The following is a 22,137-nucleotide window of genomic DNA, read 5'->3' on the forward strand; positions in this document are numbered from 1 at the left end:
ACATCGCACTAAACAAATGAAGAACATCCATTTCCATCACCAAAGGAGGAATGCTGGGGAAGACATTTTAGCCCTTTGTTTTGCTATGGTTCCTCCAGTAAGGGTAGCATTGAATGAAGTAAGAATATCTAACATTTCTGACAAAATGATTGCCATGTGTATCATTGTTTTTGCAAAACGGAATGGTTTTGGATTTAATTTTACCAAGGATGTTGGGGTCTGCAATGTAACAAACACACAATGTTGCACTTTTATACATGACAATGCTCAAAATATAATAGATAGTACATCTGATATCGCAAAGGCATAGCAGATAGGACATGAGATGGGCAAACCTGGATTTTGGGAAAAGATAGTGGATCACATGCATCTAGGATTAGTGATTGTTGTATTTTTGCTTTTTATTGACAGGAACAAGCTAATGCTCAATGTACCTAAGTAAGGGGAGGAGTTGTATAGGCCTCAAAGGTTACCAGCAAGGACGAGATGATTAAAAAGGGAGTACCGATTCCAGAAGAAGGCCAGGCACTTGGATGATAGTGAATGGTCAGACGGTTGTTATGCAGTGACAAAAGTATGTAAATGTGGGCACCTAGGCCACAAATGCAAAAACAAAACGGACTCCATCTTGCTTTGTCACGTGAACACAACTGCTATAGCACCAACACATGCACAAGCTTCAGCGACCGACAATTAAAGATATTTTGCAGGGCTCAGCTCCAGATAGCATTGGAAGACAAGACAGTAAGATAGGTCATTCTCATTCTGGCAATTGCAAGCAACTCTCAAGGTTACAGCTGCAGTGGGATGGGTGCAGTATTTTGCAAAATGTTATCAGTGTACCAGGAAGAAGCTGTATAATGGACACCGTCCTATATCAAGGACACGAAACATCTCCTTAACATCATCAAGGACACCAGCTTCAATCCAGCCACACAACTCCTAGTCGGATTAGACAGAGAGTTTATACACCCGCCTACCCCAAGATGCTACCTTACAAGTACTACATGAGGTCCTAATGGAGAACACCTGGGAATACCGAACCCCCAGACGCTTCATACTTGACTGCGCCACTCATGCGCTAAAAGAAAATTACTTTGAATATGAAGGAAAGTTCTTCCTACAGATCAATGGAACTTCCACGGGGAGTGTTTTTGCCCCCAGTGTGGCGGGACTATACGTCCACCATTTTGAACAGATCCATATTGAGGCACCCACAAATCCCTACTCCACCAACATAAAAACCTGGCGTCGCTACATCGACGATATCTTTATCATCTGGGAAGGGAATAAGGAGTCACTTGACAATTTCCTCATATGGATAAACAACTGTGACGCCCACCTCCGCTTCACGTGCACAAGCAGCCCAACCGAACTGGCCTTTCTGGACCTCAACATCAAAGCAGAACAAGATGGCCTAACAACGACCACATACTACAAACCGACAGCAAGGAATTCCCTGCTAAGGTTTGATAGCTTTCATCCCAGACCCCTAAGGGAGAACCTACCCTTTGGACAATTTTTGCGCATCCGGCGCAACTGCAGTAACATCAAAGATTACAAACTGCAATCAACGGCTCTAGCCAACAAACTGGAGGACCGAGGCTACCCTACAAGAATCATCTCCAAAACATGCAAAAGGGCAAGGAACCAGAATAGAGAAGCACTCCACGAAACCATCACCAAACCACCAGAGACACCTGTGGTTACCTGTGTAACCACATACAACACAACCTCGAATCAAGTATCCAGCATCATTTGCAAGCACTGGTAGATTATCAATTCAGGAACCAGGAACTGGAAAAAGCCCCGTTTCGCATACAAAAGATCCAAGAACTTAAAGGACCAACTGGTATCTACGAGACCCAGGGTGAACCACCAACCCACAGATAACACGATCCTTAACACATGGGGCCTACCAAAAATAACTGGCCACCATCCATGTAATAACTGCAGCGTATGCCACCTTACCTCTCCATCAAAAACACTCACTCTAGAAACTGGCAAAACTTGGACACAGCGCCAATTTACCAATTGTAACTCATCAAAGCTGGTGTATCTAATAACTTGCAAATGTGGACTGAGATACAGGTATGATGACCAGAAAAGTCAAAATAAGAATTACAGAACACAGGAGCACCATCCGGTGCGGTAAAAACATAAGCAAACTCACTGAACATTTCCTTTCCAATAACCACACCCCAAATGACTTCACCTGGACTGTCATTGAACAGTTCAACGTGACCCAGTCTAATGAGAAAACCCTCCTGAATAAGGAACAGCGCTGGATATACCGCCTGTCCACTCATACAGATGGTCTGAACGATTCCATTCCATGGAATTCCCTCACCACATGAGAAACTAACCTTGAATGAAAATACTACCTGCCTCATAGGCCACCACGCGGACAGGAGGCGTGCACACACACTATATATATTTCCCTAACTGTAGTACAATGAACTGTATTCCTAGACGTATCCTCTGTGAACTTTTTCGTACCCCAGCTAGTAAATGTCTAATCTCAGTCAGGGTTTTTTACACACACAAAATTCCTGCAAGCTCAGTAACTCTTAACTTACATAGGCGCTGCAACACGCATGCGCCCATAAGCTGAACTACCCCGCTTACACACAACCTCACAGCGCATGCGCGTAAAATACACTGATCTCCTGCACATGCACTGTGCACTCCAAGTGGGTCTACACCGTCTTCTGTCTCCACCAAAATGCAGATGCACATCATTAGGCGGGTTATTTAAACCCGGCCAGCGGCCCGTTCCAGTTACTCGGGGCACCGCGGAAGGACAACAGGTCCACGGAGGATCCAGACCGGCATTTCCGTGAGTAATATCCTAGCAACAGCAACGATGGGGGTAAGCAGTAGGCTCTTTCTCCCTACAGGTCTGGACCTAATTTCTCCCTTTCTCGAACAAAATTACAGGGTCTTTTTCTCTGCCAGGTGACCCAAGGAGGCTTTAACAGCAACTAGCCAGTGTGAGGATAATGCGCAATACTTTCCTGTACCTCACCATGCTATATTTTGCTGTTTAGCCCACCACAAAAACAATCGGTTTGACGCTTAAATACCCATCCTTGCCATACCACTGGTATGACCACATTTTAGCCGAATCTAGGCCGTGCACACACCTTAGTATTCGGCAATATGTTGTTTTCCTAGCTAAACATGCTAAATGACTCTACCCTGTACGTCTATCTGTGTCTTTCATGTTACGTGTACAGTAAAGCAAGAGGGAATCCCCCTCTAACACATAACGCACCATATCGAGTGCGACACATTTTATTTAAACACACACAACCACTTAAATTAAGTATTATTTATTCTCACTATCTCATACTCATTGGTCCTGAGGAAAGCCAGTTTAAAAGACAAAGGCCTGGCTGAAACATGTAGACCACAGAGGACGTAGGAGGTCATAATCCATACTCCAGCACGTCCGTCTGCCTTTTAGACGCTAACAGGGGCCCAGTAATTAAAACTTATCCTTTTACCCTCGGGTACTGGGACCCACTGTATAGCTTTTAACTTTCACTTACTCACCCACAACACTGCACACTCCGCGATTATACCAGCTCCGCTGTAATCAGGCGTCGCAGCACACCCGGGACACATTCGGTGTCACTGTGGTGGGCCCGATGATGAAGCATGCCACCAACCAGGTTGGTGGGTGAGGGCTTCATGATCAAACCAAATGGTTTGCCCACAAACGTACTTTGAGTCTCCTTTCACAACTAAGCTAGTCCTTGTTGATAATTACAGATGAATAATGGAAGCACATCTGTTTGCTACGCCTAGGAACTGAATTGTTAGCAAATTTCCTTTGCTGGGCGAGGATATAACTACCTGTGCTTAGTTCGGCATTCTGCTTGAGCTCTAGGAGCTCTCCAGCCATTCAACTGAATACAACTTCGCTCTCAAAGAACGATCCTGCTTATAAATTTAATTCAAGGTTCTGGCGTGCACTCTTGACAACTCATCCAGGTATCTAGAATATCAAGAAATCTTGGCCGACTTTTACCACACACTAAGAGGTTAGGGAGGTAGTTAGTGAGTGGAACACCAGCACGCATAGTGCTTGGTTGACTCTGTGACTGCACAAGCCATGACGAAAACCTTAAAAAAGGATAGAGTCATAAAAGTAAAATTACCTCCAGAGACATGCCCCACATGTGGAGCTCACTTCAGAGACACAATTCTCGTGTACAGCATCCTCCGGAGAGGCACCATTCATGTACAGCTTTCAATTACACACCCCTTGTGCAGCGCCAACCAGAAACGCAACATGCGGAGTGTAGTTTTGCAAGGATAACTCACCTGTCGATGTAGCGGCTCCCAATAGAAGACGAGACTGGCAAAGGGATTGGAGTCCTGCAAGACGATAGAGACAAGTTGAAGGACACTGCACTGTGTGTCACCTGAAAAACCACGATAATGGATTTTGGTCTGTAATGCATGTCAGTTCAGCGCCATCCCTGATGGATATATTTTTGAGAAAATACCATTATTTTTCTAGGACTAAACAATCTGTGTGGATGGTGTTACTTTCAATTAATTGTGGGTCTGTATGCCTGGTAACCCACATCCTGCAGCCTTCGCCACTGTAAAAGTGGTAACACAAATGATAGAACTAAATACAATTTAAGTAAGAATGTGTTGCACTATCTGAGAAAGCAAACTGGTACTGAGCAGATCCATTTATTAGCACAACAAAACACATTTGCAGGTAGCACAACAACACACATATGCAGGTAAACCACAAATGTATGCTAAGGTTCATATACTTATATGCATGTAGCTACATGCACAAATTCACTCGGGTGCAGATAGCACACTCAAATACACTCTCTACAACAATGAAATCTCACCAGCTCTTTTCCTTTCCGGCTGTCGATGTTAGTGAAGAATTGGAAACCCTCTGGCCCAAATCCTTTCAGAAGCAACATACGGGCGGACGGCTTTCCATCACTGAAGGACAAGACATGGAAGGATACACCAGAGAGAGTCAATGCAGCACAATACAGCAACCAGGTTTACAAACATTACCATGGTTAAGGCCTAGACTAAACTGCTATCTGTAGCTAATATGGACCTAAGAGGAGTCCAAAAGCAGAGCTGCCCCTCAGCTTATCAAGGCCCATTAAGCCCTAAAAAATACAGTTATTAGTCCATGTGTGCCAACATCCACAAACTTTACATAGTAGAGATATACTTCATCTTCTATAGACCAAACAACTTTCAAACAGTTATGACGAAAGTAGTATAACACATCTCATCTCTTACTGTGTACTCTATGCAGTGATCATTGGGCAAAATGTACTAATTACGCATTGGATTAAATTGTGTTATGCATTTGATTTGCACAGTTTACCTGGAACAGGTGGCTAAGCACACTGCATTTGCTTCTCCAACCTCAGGGCATTGCACAGCCTCATCAAACCATGCCGAAAATTGCTTGATTGGGTCCAGTGACACCAAGTGTTGCTCCTCAAATGTCTGGAACAAGAAGAGATCAGAGCAAAATCTTTAATTGAAGCCAAAGTATATTACTGCTACATCAGTTCTGCACATATCTACGAGTGTCACTGAAAGCGGCCATACAGCTTTCACCCCGGAAAGTAACGGAGACCTGCGTTAGCACCGTCATAACCTCTAAGAGCCATTGAGATGTACAGCATCAGCATAATACCTCTCCAAAGCACTTTGTTTAATCCTGTGATGAAGGTAGATTTTGAGACCGGGGGTAAGCCAAACATGTGCTAAGGGTACACTTGGGGATCAGTGGTGGCCAGCAGAGATACACTAAGCAGGAGTTTAATAAAGATATTAGCAAGCGACTTCTGGTACAAAAGGCAACAGTACCATTATGGAACCAACCATGTTTAAGGAGAGGAGAGTCTCAAACATTTTCCTTCTATGTGATTATAACAATTTCAGGGCCTCACCAAAGCTCACCACTGAAGGGTTTTATGAACCAGAAACTCTGGTCATATTTCTTCAAATATAAGCCACAGTGTAAAAAAAAAGTCTTGTCGGAGGAAGTGGTTCGGCTGATGTAGGGTTGCTTCTAGGCAATGATTTATTTTCTAATTGTTCAGCTATTAAGAATGAACCAGGGGACAGGGGCCAGCCACACTAGCCTTTCTTTCCAATGAAATCTCATGCTTCCTTCCCTTACTTTGGGTCATTTTGTAAACCGCCGTTGTGGGGTAAGCTAAACTTGACTAACTTGGTAGGTGTAAGAAGAAACGGCAAGGACGCTTTTTTCGTCAGAGGAGCTTTGATATTTCCTTTTCAGAACTTGACTAGAGCCATATGAGAAATAGTCATATTTTGACCAGACTCCCTTTTCCACCTGTGGGAGTGGAAAGTCCACTAGCTCTTAGCCTTTCACACACCCACTAGAAATAGAGGTTTCAACAAGGGGGGCAAGAAGGGTTTACATTCAGGTTTGTATACCACTCATTGACACATCAAGCTCACATGAGAGAGACCACCATCTTGAGCAGCATGCAAATTGGTTCAATTCGATAGCCCACCCGTGACCCACACATCGCACACAAGAGATATATAGATATACACATATGTATTAGATGTCCCAGACATGAAGAAGGCAAGCACCCAGCAATAGGGGCTGGATAGGCCTTTATTGGGGAGAGAGTATAGACTTTCTGCCATTAGAGATACAGATTAAAAAGGTGGCTGACCATGGATTATAATCATGCTCCCCTTTGTTCAGTCATCATGTGGCGTGGACAGAGGGTGTACTTACTATCCTAGCCTGAACCAAGGATATCCCTCAGATATCAGAGCATAGCCCGATTGACAAAAGAAACAACAAGCAGTCGCAATGTTAATCAGTCCTCCACCGGGGGCAATCGCATGACAGTGAAACAGTACATGAAGGCGTGTAAGGGACAAGAAGCCCTTTAATGCCCACTGCCCTCCACACTCATGAACTAATTCTAAGTCAGGACCGGAGGCTTCAATTATGCTTCTTAAGCTTTTCTGTCCAAAACACTGCAGCCAATGAAGACATAACAATTTAACAAACTACATTTACCATGAACACTTTCAGCTCTCACCATGAACTCATCCACCAATCTGTCTGTCTTAAGTCCCATAAGTAAGAGAGACACCAAGAGGCTCATTAGGATGGCGGGCGGACAGGAGTTCGCCCGCCATCCCCGCAGTGTTTGGACCGGCTGCGAGACATGCGGCGGTCACGCAACGTGAATTATGATGCGACCGCCACCATGGCGGTCCCATTCGGCAATTTAACATTGCGGCGGGTGCTGCTGACAGCACCCGCCGCAATGTTAAAATCGCAGGTCTAGCATTTCACGGCACAGCATGGCAGGCACCACACGGCGCCTTCCACTTGGTGCAGCGAAATGTAGGGGGTACCATAGGCATCCCCCAAGTGCACCTCACCTCTCCCAGACACAAGTGGGACTGAAACGGGCCCCTAGACCCAATGCCCGCCAGCCTTTCCATGGCAGCGATGCCGCCATGGAAAGGTCTTTCATTTCCCACATCCTAAAATGGCGGACGGTGCCTACTAGGCACTGACACCATATTAGTGGCCCTGCTCCGCCCGCCAGGCAGACTTTGCGTCCACAGCGATACCCACGCCATCTTAATTTGGCGGTGGGTAAATCTCATTACAATGGTGGAACGATCATTCCGCCATCGTAATGAGCCCCTTAGTTCCCTCCTCTTACTTTGCTGCTCAGCAGCCGAGCTAAGAACGTTAATCTTTTCTCCCAATCACTGTTATATTGTTAAATTAATCATTTGTTCTCATTCCTTGTTATATTTAATCTACCACAATTATATTTTGACTATTGTTCACAGTTATTTGGTCTTCTGGCCTCCTAATACACTAACTTCATTGTGAGATCGCTAGTGTGAGCACCCTCTCTGTCGCTTAGCGCATTTGTTTTGTATTTTCATCAAACGTGGAGCAGGATCATTGAGGAGCGAAGCCTGCACTCAGATGGCCCCACCCTCTGACTAGCACAGTCCTCTTTTGAGGTCAGGTGACCTGGCACATGTTTGCTCGGTCCCGGCGCCTTTTTAGGACCTTGAGCTATTTCTAGGATCAGCAGTGGACTAATTGGGCTACTCGCTCAATACGGAGCGTCCAATGCGCTGATCTCAAGTGCAATTACCTCTGATATACTCTTCTAGATAGTGGGGTATAAAATAATTGATTGGGGCATCGCCCTAGGTGTACAGGCCACACCCTCCACATTTTAACTTACCAGCTTCATTGCCCTGAAGTTGGGACAGTCCGCCTCATTCTTACGTTTTGGATTTGGACATCTGGAAACTATGGGCATTTTTGAAGATGTCTGAGCATCAGTTCTTTGGTAGTGGGAACTATGAAGAATAGTATGATGACGCATCTGGGTAGTACATGGAAGAACCACTTGTTGCAGCATTAGGTAATACTGTGCAGGAGTCTGTTAACAGGGTTGTTGTGATGGCAATCTGGCCTTTTACAAGGTCTTTAAAAAGAGATGCACAACGCCAGAAAAGCGTGGAGTCTTCTGCTCCTATTTTTGAAATTAGGTGTCCGACAATAGTGGACCTCCGAAGGACAAAGGTAAATCAACAAAATAGCCTCATACAGAAGCCTATGAAAAAAATCTCCAGTAATATCTTGTTGGAGCATGGCTATGGGGCAACCGAGAATCCTGGATCCTCTGGTTAAAAGCCCTTCATTGCGGATGTTAACAAAGATAAGAACGAGTCTAACTCCGCTTCATCCCAAAATGACCATCAACAAGAAAAAGTTATACTAAGCGCAAAACCCATTAAGGAAAGACAATCGCCTGACACAGGGCCATGGGAGAGTTCTTGATTTCAACCCAGAGGAGATCGTTCACCCAAGGTCAGAGGACTGGCTGCCAATACCGGAGGTGGCAGAGCGCATACAATCTAGACTCCGCCAGGGGTTTGAGAGAGAAATTAGAACCGGTTTGCAGGATCCCTCCCAGGAATGGATCTGGGGATTGTCCCAGGTCGACGTGAACAGTATTCTTGAGAAAGTTTTCTAAGAATCCCTAAAAGGGAACAGATCGCATCTGGTGTGATTGTCAGAAAAAAAACCTCTGGTCATTTCTGGTCCGCTTAAGACTATTTTGAAAGTGGCATATAAGGCCAAAGAGACGAACTCTCCAGTTGATCCCGGTGTATTCACTGGCTGGACCTAGCATGCTGTTTGCTAGCTGCGAAATGCAAACTGTGCTACCTCTTCAGAGAGGCAGCAGTCCATGTTAATGAGAATAGGCTCCTTGCAGGGGCGGCTGGTGACATTTGAAAGTGGTGAGGCGTAAACTAATTTGCATATTGCACCGCAGCGAGCGAGCGAGCCCGAACCACCTTGCATCCATCCATCCATACATCATTCATCCATCCACCCACCCATCCTGCATCCATACATCATTCATTCATGCATCCACCCATCCACCCTGCATCCATCATTCATCCACCCATCCATCATCCATCCTGCATCCATTCCTGCATCCATTCATCCATTCACCCATCCATCCACCCATCCATCCTGCATCCATCATTCATTCATCCACCCATCCATCCACCCATCCATCCACCCATCCATCATCCATCCATCATCCATCCTGCATCCATTCCTGCATCCATCCATCCTGCATCCATCATTCATTCATGCACCCATCCATCCACCCACCCATCCTGCATCCATACATCATTCATTCATGCATCTACCCATCCATCCACCCATCCATCCTGCATCCATCATTCATCCACCCATCCATCCATCCTCCATCCTGCATCCATTCCTGCATCCATTCCTGCATCCATTCATCCATTCACCCATCCATCTATCCACCCATCCATCCTGCATCCATCATTCATTCATCCACCCATCCACCATCCATCCTGCATCCATTCCTGCATCCATTCATCCATTCACCCATCCATTCATCCATCCATCCATCCATCCTGCATCCATCATTCATTCATGCATCCACCCATCCATCCTGCATCCATCATTGGAACACTCATACCGTGTAGATTTTTCTGCGTGCTGAGCCAGAGCCAATGATAGTGAACCAGACACAAAATATAATTGTTGATCCGTGTTTTTTAAAAATTAGTTTGTATACCCATCTTGATTGAATGTAAAGCGCTCTGATATCTGCAAGATCTTGTTCCCGACTTTTAGTATGCACCTGCACCTCTGCTCTGCGTGGTGCAGCATTAGCCTATTCAACCACCTTGGCCTCGAGCTTGCTTTGTCGCCCCACCTGCTTACCCCTCACTCAGATGTACGATCTCGTTCAGTGTGGAATCGTCTGGCGACAGATGCCTCTCCTCGCGGCCTGCATGACTCGTGGTTACTGGGTTCGCGGGGGGAGGCGGTGTGGGGATAAATTTTATGAATACAACAAAAAAATAAACTTACCAGGCATCTCCATTCTCCTCCAGTCCCGCGTCGCATTAACTTCTGCCCGCTCTTTTCTTTTGCAATGCTAACTGCCAAATCAGGAGACTGGATGCGCAGGGTGTCGGCTAACCCTTGTTTACTTACTCTATACCCGGCCACTTGATAGGGCACGGGGCGACTTTGCAAAAAACGCGTCACCGCCCGAGCAGGATCCTATCTCCAGACGCTTGCACCACATTAGGCATGCGCAGCATGCCTAATGGCTTGTGAATGTGAGTGAGGGGCGACGCTCCTCACTCACATGCGCAGACGGACCATCTTCTGGACTCCTCGCCTGCGTGTGCTGTGCCTTGACACATGCGCAATTTCACCCGTGACTCACAGGCCGGTCGGAAATGTAAACCGACAAATTCGTCTGCTTACATTCCTGTTGCCCAAACTGCAGTGAGCCGTTTCTTTTGTAGGGCGCTGCCCCGTTGCCCCTATGGACCAGCCGCCACTGGCTCCTTGCTCACGGACTTGGCTGCCTCGGAGGCTGGCCCCTTGGTGAATGGCCGCTTGTTTGTTAAAGCTTTTGTCAGGGATCTTGACAAGTTTGTTATTTGAGGCTGATTGCCAAGCCAGGGATACTACCAGGCCTCCCAAAGAGGTTTTACTGCCCAGAGACAAGAAGGCTGAATGACAAAACATGAGAGTCCACCTTTTTTCCCCTCCAGATTGCGAGAGGCAGAACTGTACACAAACAAGATATGCTTTCAAGGTGCGGCGCTTCTTTAAAATAAAAATGCTGCGTTCGAAGCAGTAGGAATGACAAATCTACTGATGGTGAAAGCAAAAAGCTACTGTGAGCAGAATAGGGAGGAAAGGCACCAATAAGGACAAGGCAACTGAGACCGACATGAAAGCGGTCTGATATCAGTAAGGAGGCTCTGTGAAAAAGGGATTTGTAATGAAAAAGGGTTTTGTAATGCGCAACTTAGTACAAGAAGGGAATCAAGGCGCAAAAAACAGACAAACAGATAGTCTCAAATGCCAGATGCAGGTCAGCTAATACGCCTGAGAGAAGAGCCAGGTCTTCAGAAGTTTGCGAAAGAGCACCAGAGAAGACTGGCTAGAGAGTTCCGAAGGGAGGGAGTTCCAGAGTTTGGGAACCAAGGTGGAAAAGGCTCTACCTCCCCATCTTGCCCTCACAAATCTAGGTACTGAAAGCATATTCTTGAAGGCTGAGCGGAGAGTTCTTCTGGGAGTGTAGACACACAGAAGGGACCTAACACCCTCCAGCCTGAGCCGTATACAGCTCTATGAGCCAGGCAGAGGAGTTTGAAGGGAATCCTGGAGTGTATCGGAAGCCAATGGAGATCTTTTCTAGCCTGAGTTACCGAGGCCAGCCTGGGAAGGTTCAAGACCATCCTGGCGGCAGCATTCTACACCATCTGCAAGCGATGGATGGACCTCTTGTTGATGCCGCTGTAAAGGGCGTTACAGTAATCGAGCCTGGATGAGACCAAGGCAACTGTTACTTGTCTCCGAGCTGCAGGAGACAGATACGGGGCGATCTTCCTCAGGGTTCTTATGATGGCACAACAGGTAGACACCGTTCTGTTGACAAGGCTCTGTGGAGTATTGTACACAATACTGTCTGCAACAAGCTGGAGCTGTTAGTAGCGAGACTGAAAAAATAGCAGGGAGTACCATCCAGTGGCAATGCCCATGTGTGAGAAGTTGGCCTGATAGGTGATGTTTCCAATTCTGGAACCACCTATTATCAGACCAAACAATCCCTTATGGTGTCAGGTTGTAAGTCAACCTTGTTAGACAAGCTATCCTAGGGGTAGCATGGACTAAGCAGCCTAAAGGCTTAACTTAAGAGGTCGTGTTAAGCGAGCTGTTTTACCACATACAATCCTGTAATATCAAATGAAAGGACACCACACAAGTATATATTATAAAAATATATGTGTTTATTACTAAAAACAATCCCCAGTATTCTTTATGAATAAAGGGGCACAAGCGTTAAATCAAAAGCACAGTTTAAACATACAAAGTTGCACAATTATGGATGAGGGCGGGTGGCCACTCAAACCATATACTAAACAAGTGGTATAAGAGATACCAATCGAACAGTGGTTAGGCCTAGGGCCTAGGGAATCGCTGGGAGCAGTCAGGACAAGCAGTGCTGAAGTCGGGAGAGGCCCACGGGATTCGGGAGCAGTGCGGAAAGCGCACGCATGCACCAATGTTAACCAATGGTGCGTAAAAGTTGCAAAGTTAAAGTTTAAGGACACTTCCGCTGAACCTAGAAGAACAAAACTTAAGACACAGACCCTAGAGATGTGTACCAGTGTGGGAACACCGGCGGAGCAAAGTTACCTCACCCACAGGAAGCGGGTGCACAGGGTCGAAGTTGAGTCGGGTTTCGTCACGCAGGCTCTTGGTGCTTGAAGCTGAAAGGGCTGCAGGCGGGGTGAAGGAGAAGTGTCCGGTGGAGTCCAAGGGTGGACTCGGGTCGAAAAGTACCTGAAAGCAGAGGGGACAGAATCTGGGTCACTCAGCAGTGACCAGGGTGGAACCAGGACGGAACCAGGCAATGTCGGGCGCAATCAGGTCGCTGTCGAGGTGCTTCTCTCCGCTGTCACGTGGGCTCTGGGGCATCTACGACGTCCAGGAGCAGGTCACGATCTGTCCCACGCAGGCTCTCGCCGTCGGCGCTGTCGGCTTCAAAATTGGAGCAAACAACACTTGGCAAAAGCAATCCACGCGGAACCGGGAGATTGCTTCTCACTCGAACCAGGAAGGTCAGAGTGGGGGCTCCTTTTCAGGGGAGCTGGTGCAGATCTGGAGCAACCAGATTCACAAGTCGGTTTCAAGTTTTCGTCGGCACAGGGGCCACTAGCCGGCTGGCAAGTGACCGGGCCAACGCGTTGAGCCAAAAGTAGCAGAAGGGCCCCACGCAGCACTCGATGAGTGTAGAGGGGTGAGCTTCGGTGCAAGAGTGGCTCAGGGTTGGGGCTTCTCAAACCCCGGTGCACAGCTTCGTGGGTCACTCGTGGGCTGCACGGTCAGCGTCTCGTAGTCAATTCAAGATGGCGTGCCCCACGCTTTCGGTCGCCTCCACGGGTCTCAGCTCTGCAGGGACTGTGGATCGGGCTGTTGGAAGGCAGGCAAGCTTGATCTCGTCGATCTCTGTCGCTCGAGTTCCGGCGGGAACTGCAACAAAGTAGACGTCGAGGGCTGGATGGTGCCTGCTGGTGCAGGGTGGTCACTCCTTGACCACAAGGGAGATTCTTCGGGCTTCCACGTTGAGTAGGATGTCGAAGGGTCCAGAATTTCGTTTCTTATGTTTCTTCCAGGAAATCTGAAGTGCATTGGCACTGCTCCCACTCTTATTCGAATCTGGGGGGCGTGATTACCTGCTAGGTCCCCCCCTATGGGTGGGACCCAGGAAGGGGGTGGATACACCCCTTTCCTTTGATCCAGGCCGCCCTGGCACGAGGGCTGGAGTGCCCCAGAACCGGTTTGGCCGGATTATGCAAGGGGCAGCCTTGTGCGCCCCAGGCAGTGTCTGGTTTCTTTCAGACCTCCCTGCTACAATCCACTATCTCCTGTCTGGAGGGTGGTGACACCCTCCTGTGGCAGGAAACCCTTTGTCCAGGCCCCATTTGGCTGAGTTTCGGTCAGCTGCAGGGGTCCAGACTCTTGTCTGTGGCAGAGGCATCCATCTTGTGGATCTAAGGCCCTTTTGGAAATTAACCGCATTAAAGTAAAGGAACATGTCTTACCCCTCTAGAGGGGTGGAATGCTATCCCCGTCGCCAGAACTGGCATGGGGATAGTATTCCAAATCGTATGACACCTTACACGACATGTTTTGATAAAGCCAAACCAGAGTTGCTATATAACCGCGAGGATTATAAGGCACTTAAGAGTATATGGTATGGCATTATCCTGAAACAGCTTAGGGAGTTGTTCCCGACAGCTGCAGACAGGCTCAGCTCATGCTAGAGCTCCATCTCACATTAAACCACGCACTCTGCCTCCAGGATTGATGAGGCCTTCCATAGGAGTGGCTCACAGGTTTATATGTGTCCAGATATAGGTTTAGATATAGGTATACTATATCTAAGTAAGGGGTGATTACACCACCTTACCCCAGCTGAGTGATCAGCCAGTTGTGTCAATTTAAGAACCAGCCTGGGGTGGCAAAAGATATGCTGCAGCCCCTGGTAGGCCTTGGTGGCCCCTATGCCCTGGGCACCTATAGTGCATTATACAGGGGCTGACAAGGAGTCCATTTCCAATTGTGGTATGTACCTAGGGTACATGGAATCCATTTTACAGAGAGAGCAGATGGCCTGGGGCCCTGATTAGCAGGGAACCAGGTCAACTAAGTCAAAAAAAACAGCTAAACACAGGCAAAAAAATCTGGGGTAACCATAGTCAGGTAGCCACCTTCCTACACAACCCCCCCCCCCAAACGAAAGGAGATAAGGCTATCCTTGGCCAGGTAAGCCTATATTGCCTGAGTGGCCATATAAGGAAGTACCTGCACTAGCATGGGTACCCCCTGTCTCATGGTCCACTAAGCAGTCCCTCACCCTTGGGGTATTAGAGGGTCTCCACCATAGGGAATCACTACCTTGGGTGTGTTTATGCAAAGTTAAAGGCTGGTTTGGATATGGAGTATTGAAGTGAGGCTCTACTAATTTAGGGCTTAGCTTCCTCCAATTATCTTCCACCATGGGTGCCTTTCTTTCTTCAACTGAGTTGCACTGTGCTCTCAGGGTCAACCTCTGGCTACCTAAAGCTGGAGGCTGGGTCCCTCTGTTTGGCTTGCTGGAGGGACAGTTCAGGTTTGGGCCCTTTGGGTCCCAGGTTTGGCTGTGCCCAACAGAATCCATCTGTGGGAGGTCCCTAACTGTTTTTAAGGGGGCTCCCTCAGGAGTTTTTAAAGTTTTCACCTTACTAGGGCTACTAGTTTTGGTGCCCCTAATCTGTTGATGGGGGTGCTTTATTTGACAGGGGGCCCTCTGGGTCTCACTGTCCTTCTTGTCCTCTGCAGCCCTGGGCTGGCTAAGGCAAGGTAGAGAGGGGCAGGTTACCTGCTCCAGACTGGGTCCCACCTGAGAAGGGTCCACTGACATCAGAGGTTCTGTCAGGCTAGGCCCAACCACCTCTGGGGCAGTTCCTTCATCAGGGGTAAGATCAGTTCCCTGAGGAGGCTGATCCTGTCCTAAAGTCTGGTGAGGGGGAGATTTCTCTTCCTCCTCCATGCTCTCAGTTTGTGTGGAGTTATCCATCATTTCAGGCTTCACAACACACATATCAGTTTGAGTTTGGGCTGTGGCCATCACAGCCCCACCAACCTTTTCAGGAGGAGACTCAGTTTGGGTTTCTGCTGTTATCATAACAGCTTTGCTATTCTGTTCAGGAAGAGCTTTTGCTAAGGATGGGGCAGAGAGTTTCTCAGCCCTACCAACCTTTTCAGGAAGGACATCTTGGATTGGGGCTGTAGCCATTACAGCCCCACTAACCTTTCCATTGGAATTTACCATCCTAGAATGGGTTTCCTGTTCAACCTCAGCCCAGGCTGAGATTTCCAAATCATTTCCAAGTAGACAGTCCACAGGCAAGTTTGATGACACTGCCACTCTCTTTGGGCCAATGACACCTCCCCAGCTGAGACTTACTACTGCCATGGGATGATTTGTTTTGATGCCATCAATGTTTGTCACCTGGTATGTGGCACCAGGTAAAAGTTGCTTAGAGGGGACTATACAGTCAGCCACCATGGTGATGCTAGCCCCAGTGTCTCTAAAAGCTTCAACTTTCAAACCATTGATGATGGGTTCTTGTCTATACTTGCTCAAAGTATTTGGGCAATCAGAGAAGTTGGCAAACCCCCTGCCAGTCTCATAAACAAGATCATTTGGGGAGGGGGACCTGGATAGGCCAGGGTCCTCCTGGGCTCCAAAAGTAAACCCACCCAGATTCCTGGGTGTGCTCCCATGGGGGATTACTGCTGACAGTAACAGGAGGTGTTGGAGCTGGCTTTGGAGGTATATTCTCTTTATTGTTATTCTTGGGACAACAGTTGTCTGTTTTGTAATGCCCAACCTGTTTACAGGCATAACAATAAGGCTTTTTCTCAGTTGAAGAAGTGTCTTGGGACCCACCCCCATCCTTGGAGTTTTGGGGCCCTGGGGAAGTCTTTTCTTTATTTTTATCCCCACCCTTATCTTGAGGCTTGGTAGACTCCTTCTTCTGGTTACTGTCCTGATTCTTAGGCCTTATCCTGGTTCTGACCCATTTGTCTGCCTTCTTTCCCAATTCTTGGGGAGAGGTCAGATCAGAGTCCACCAGGTGCTGGTGTAAGAGCTGGTTCTGACAATTACTTAGGATCTGCTCCCTCATAATCAAATTATACAATCCTGTAAAGTCAAGTACTTTGCTGCCATGTAGCCAACCCTCCAGAGCTTTAGTTGCACAATCAACAAAATCAGTCCAGTCCTGTGTCTGTGTCTTCTGGGTGTCTCTGAACTTCAACCTGTACTGTTCAGTGGTTAAGCCAAACCCATCTATTAGGACACTCTTCGGGACTTTGTAATTGTTTGCATCCTCATGTCTAACAGTGAGGAGCTTATCTCTCCCTTTCTCTGAAAAGGAGTACCATAAGATTGCTGCCCACTGTTCCTCAGGAACCTGCTGTACCATGCAGGCTCTCTCAAGAGCAGTTATCCACTTGTGGATGTCATCCCCTTCCTTGTAGGGGGGCACAATATTTGTCAGGTTTCTACTATCATAGGACCTGGGCTTCTCTTTAGGAATATTGCTGCCACCAGTGGCATCTAAGCCACACAATTTTTGCTCTCTTGCCAAGGCAAGTCTAGCTTGAGCCAAGGCTACCTCCTCCCTCTCCATTTGGAGTTTGACAGCCCTCATTCTGGCCCTATGCTCTAGCTTTTGAGAAGCAGTCATGCCTCTCTGTGATTCTCTGGAGGCACTAGAAATATGAGAGTCCCCTGAGGGAGATCTCACTCTTCTGTTGCCTGGGAGAATGCTATAGGGTCTGGGGAGGTGCTGGCCCTCTCCATTCCCCAGTAGGTTTAAGTTGGCCTGGCTAAGCCTGGCAACTCCAACCTGGCTACCCTCCTGATCCTGGTCTTCTGTGTCCTCAACCTCTGAGTCCTCATCCCCCTCTTCTCCTTCTTCCTCCTGAGGGGTACCAGTTACAGGTGGGTTCTCTCCATTTCCTGACCCTAGGGGAATTCCCTTCGCCCTTTCTAAGTCATCCTGTTCTAGAATGGCTATCAGGATTGGACAGGTGGGGCTTCTGCCCCTTTTTAACCCTCTTGATTTGCACAAGGCAATCAAGTCCTTTCGCGTTAGTTTGTCATAGCTGGAAGTTGCCTGGGTAAGGTCAACTGTCACAGGAGTAGACCCTGAGGCTTTTCCTGTGTCAGACATGACTCTAGTGTGGTGTAAGTGATGCACCTACCTACACTAAGTGTTTTCCTACTGTACCTTACTAGTGAGTTGTAGTCAGGGTGTGCTAATCCCTTTAATCTACAACTACTAAGTTCAGTAGAACTTAATATGCTAAGCTTTTGATTTATATGTACCTAGAGGTACTTGATGTGATCTTTCAATTTGATAAAAAGATTGCAATGGTAAAACAACAGCAAGCTCAAATCCGCACCGCTGCTCACCAATGTGAGAAGTTGGCCTGATAGGTGATGTTTCCAATTCTGGAACCACCTATTATCAGACCAAACAATCCCTTATGGTGTCAGGTTGTAAGTCAACCTTGTTAGACAAGCTATCCTAGGGGTAGCATGGACTAAGCAGCCTAAAGGCTTCACTTAAGAGGTCGTGTTAAGCGATCTGTTTTACCACATACAATCCTGTAATATCAAATGAAAGGACGCCACACAAGTATATATTATAAAAATATATGTGTTTATTACTAAAAACAATCCCCAGTATTCTTTATGAATAAAGGGGCACAAGCGTTAAATCAAAAGCACAGTTTAAACATACAAAGTTGCACAATTATGGATGAGGGCGGGTGGCCACTCAAACCATATACTAAACAAGTGGTATAAGAGATACCAATCGAACAGTGGTTAGGCCTAGGGCCTAGGGAATCGCTGGGAGCAGTCAGGACAAGCAGTGCTGAAGTCGGGAGAGGCCCACGGCATTCGGGAGCAGTGCGGAAAGCGCACGCATGCACCAATGTTAACCAATGGTGCGTAAAAGTTGCAAAGTTAAAGTTTAAGGACACTTCCGCTGAACCTAGAGGAACAAAACTTAAGACACAGACCCTAGAGATGTGTACCAGTGTGGGAACACCGGCGGAGCAAAGTTACCTCACCCACAGGAAGCGGGTGCACAGGGTCGAAGTTGAGTCGGGTTTCGTCACGCAGGCTCTTGGTGCTTGAAGCTGAAAGGGCTGCAGGCGGGGTGAAGGAGAAGTGTCCGGTGGAGTCCAAGGGTGGACTCGGGTCGAAAAGTACCTGAAAGCAGAGGGGACAGAGTCTGGGTCACTCAGCAGTGACCAGGGTGGAACCAGGACGGAACCAGGCAATGTCGGGCGCAATCAGGTCGCTGTCGAGGTGCTTCTCTCCGCTGTCACGTGGGCTCTGGGGCATCTACGACGTCCAGGAGCAGGTCACGATCTGTCCCACGCAGGCTCTCGCCGTCGGCTTCAAAATTGGAGCAAACAACACTTGGCAAAAGCAATCCACGCGGAACCGGGAGATTGCTTCTCACTCGAACCAGGAAGGTCAGAGTGGGGGCTCCTTTTCAGGGGAGCTGGTGCAGATCTGGAGCAACCAGATTCACAAGTCGGTTTCAAGTTTTCGTCGGCACAGGGGCCACTAGCCGGATGGCAAGTGACCGGGCCAACGCGTTGAGCCAAAAGTAGCAGAAGGGCCCCACGCAGCACTCGATGAGTGTAGAGGGGTGAGCTTCAGTGCAAGAGTGGCTCAGGGTTGGGGCTTCTCAAACCCCGGTGCACAGCTTCGAGGGTCACTCGTGGGCTGCACGGTCAGCGTCTCGTGGTCAATTCAAGATGGCGTGCCCCACGCTTTCGGTCGCCTCCACGGGTCTCAGCTCTGCAGGGACTGTGGATCGGGCTGTTGGAAGGCAGGCAAGCTTGATCTCGTTGATCTCTGTCGCTCGAGTTCCGGCGGGAACTGCAACAAAGTAGACGTCGAGGGCTGGATGGTGCCTGCTGGTGCAGGGTGGTCACTCCTTGACCACAAGGGAGATTCTTCGGGCTTCCACGTTGAGTAGGATGTCGAAGGGTCCAGAATTTTGTTTCTTATGTTTCTTCCAGGAAATCTGAAGTGCATTGGCACTGCTCCCACTCTTATTCGAATCTGGGGGGCGTGATTACCTGCTAGGTCCCCCCCTATGGGTGGGACCCAGGAAGGGGGTGGATACACCCCTTTCCTTTGATCCAGGCCACCCTGGCACGAGGGCTGGAGTGCCCCAGAACCGGTTTGGCCGGATTATGCAAGGGGCAGCCTTGTGCGCCCCAGGCAGTGTCTGGTTTCTTTCAGACCTCCCTGCTACAATCCACTATCTCCTGTCTGGAGGGTGGTGACACCCTCCTGTGGCAGGAAACCCTTTGTCCAGGCCCCATTTGGCTGAGTTTCGGTCAGCTGCAGGGGTCCAGACTCTTGTCTGTGGCAGAGGCATCCATCTTGTGGATCTAAGGCCCTTTTAGAAATTAACCGCATTAAAGTAAAGGAACATGTCTTACCCCTCTAGAGGGGTGGAATGCTATCCCCGTCGCCAGAACTGGCGAGGGGATAGTATTCCAAATCGTATGAGTCCTTACACGACATGTTTTGATAAAGCCAAACCAGAGTTGCTATATAACCGCGAGGATTATAAGGCACTTAAGAGTATATGGTATGGCATTATCCTGAAACAGCTTAGGGAGTTGTTCCCGACAGCTGCAGACAGGCTCAGCTCATGCTAGAGCTCCATCTCACATTAAACCACGCACTCTGCCTCCAGGATTGATGAGGCCTTCCATAGGAGTGGCTCACAGGTTTATATGTGTCCAGATATAGGTTTAGATATAGGTATACTATATCTAAGTAAGGGGTGATTACACCACCTTACCCCAGCTGAGTGATCAGCCAGTTGTGTCAATTTAAGAACCAGCAAGGGGTGGCAAAAGATATGCTGCAGCCCCTGGTAGGCCTTGGTGGCCCCTATGCCCTGGGCACCTATAGTGCATTATACAGGGGCTGACAAGGAGTCCATTTCCAATTGTGGTATGTACCTAGGGTACATGGAATCCATTTTACAGAGAGAGCAGATGGCCTGGGGCCCTGATTAGCAGGGAACCAGGTCAACTAAGTAAAAAAAAACAGCTAAACACAGGCAAAAAAATCTGGGGTAACCATAGTCAGGTAGCCACCTTCCTACACCATGAGTGGAGGCCTGGTGGATCCCAGCCCTCTACCCCGTGAAAAAAAGTGGTGGGAGGAAGGTCTGTGCAGCTCCGCCTATCAACTGGCAGAAATCACTGGGAAATAGTAGGCGGTCGCATTAGGAGTTAAAGTGGGGGGAAACCAATACCGGCACTCCACAGTGAAAACAGGAAAGAGACGAGTGACCATTGGAGGAGGCAGAAAGGTTGGAGGGGGAGGGGCGAGAAAAGGAGAAGATTAAATAGCATTACACCAACATATTCAGTGTTCTTGTGTGGGGTTTTAAAAGGACTAATCAATGAGGCTTTAGTATCAAGGGAGTAGCCAGAAAATTAAAATCACCCCACTCTTTGAACTAAAGCTCTGATGCTACGAAGCAATCAAAGCAAGTGAGCCGAACCCTTCCCTAGAACAGCTTCCTGTTCCATCAACCTGCTGAGATCCACCATTTCACCTTTACAATATGTCATCCATTCATTCTATCATCAGTCATTCAATCCTTTCCCATTACATCCATCCATCATCCGTTCATCTGTCCATTCATCCATTCACTCTGCCATCCAGCCATCCACTCTGCCTCCCATAAATCTTTCCGCTCTGACATTCATCTACTTTGCCATTCATCCATCCACTCTGCGAAACATCCACCCAGACACTTTGCCATCCATGTATTCTGCCATTCATCCATCTATCCATCCATCCACTCTTGCCATTTATCCACCTATCCAACCTGCCATCCCTTCACTGTCAATCATCCAGCAACTCTGCCATCCATCCATTCATTCACTCTGCCATCCTTCAACCCACTCTCATCTAACCATTCACCCATCCACTCTGCCATCCATCTATCCAATTACTCTGCTATGTATCATCCTTTCCGCCATCTATCCATTAACTCTGCCATCTATTCATCCACTGTATCAAGCCACATCCATCCACTCTGCCAATCAACCATCCATCCATCCATCCATCCATCCATCCACTCTTCCACTGTGCCATCCATCTACTCTGCCATTCATTCAATCCCATCACTCTGCCCTCCGTCCATCCATCCATCCATCCATCAAATCATCCACTCTACCATGCATCACCACTCTGCCTTCCTTCAATCAATTAATTCATTCACTCTGCCATCCATTCATTCTGCCGTCCATCCACTCTTCCATCCAACCATCTAGCATCCACCCACCCAGTCTACCTTCCATCTATTCACTCATCTTTTCATCCATCCCTTTCCTCT

At 47.9% G+C, this 22,137-nt stretch overlaps 1 protein-coding gene across 2 annotated transcripts in view; it reads right to left on the reverse strand.

The window, feature by feature from the left end:
• PNPO (pyridoxamine 5'-phosphate oxidase) overlaps positions 1–22,137 on the reverse strand; it is a 199,752-nt gene that overhangs the window by 75,412 nt on the left and 102,203 nt on the right. For both annotated transcript variants that reach the window (XM_078645575.1, XM_078645576.1), the window contains exons 2-4: positions 5,387–5,511; positions 4,884–4,983; positions 4,333–4,386 (exon numbers count right to left, since the gene is read on the reverse strand). In XM_078645575.1, the coding sequence (XP_078501701.1) occupies positions 4,333–4,386; positions 4,884–4,983; positions 5,387–5,511 (279 nt within the window). The remainder of the gene's footprint in view (positions 1–4,332; positions 4,387–4,883; positions 4,984–5,386; positions 5,512–22,137) is intronic.

This window comes from Lissotriton helveticus, chromosome 5_1 (genome assembly GCF_964261635.1).
Source record: "Lissotriton helveticus chromosome 5_1, aLisHel1.1, whole genome shotgun sequence".
In the NCBI taxonomy this organism is placed as follows: Eukaryota; Metazoa; Chordata; class Amphibia; order Caudata; family Salamandridae; genus Lissotriton; species Lissotriton helveticus.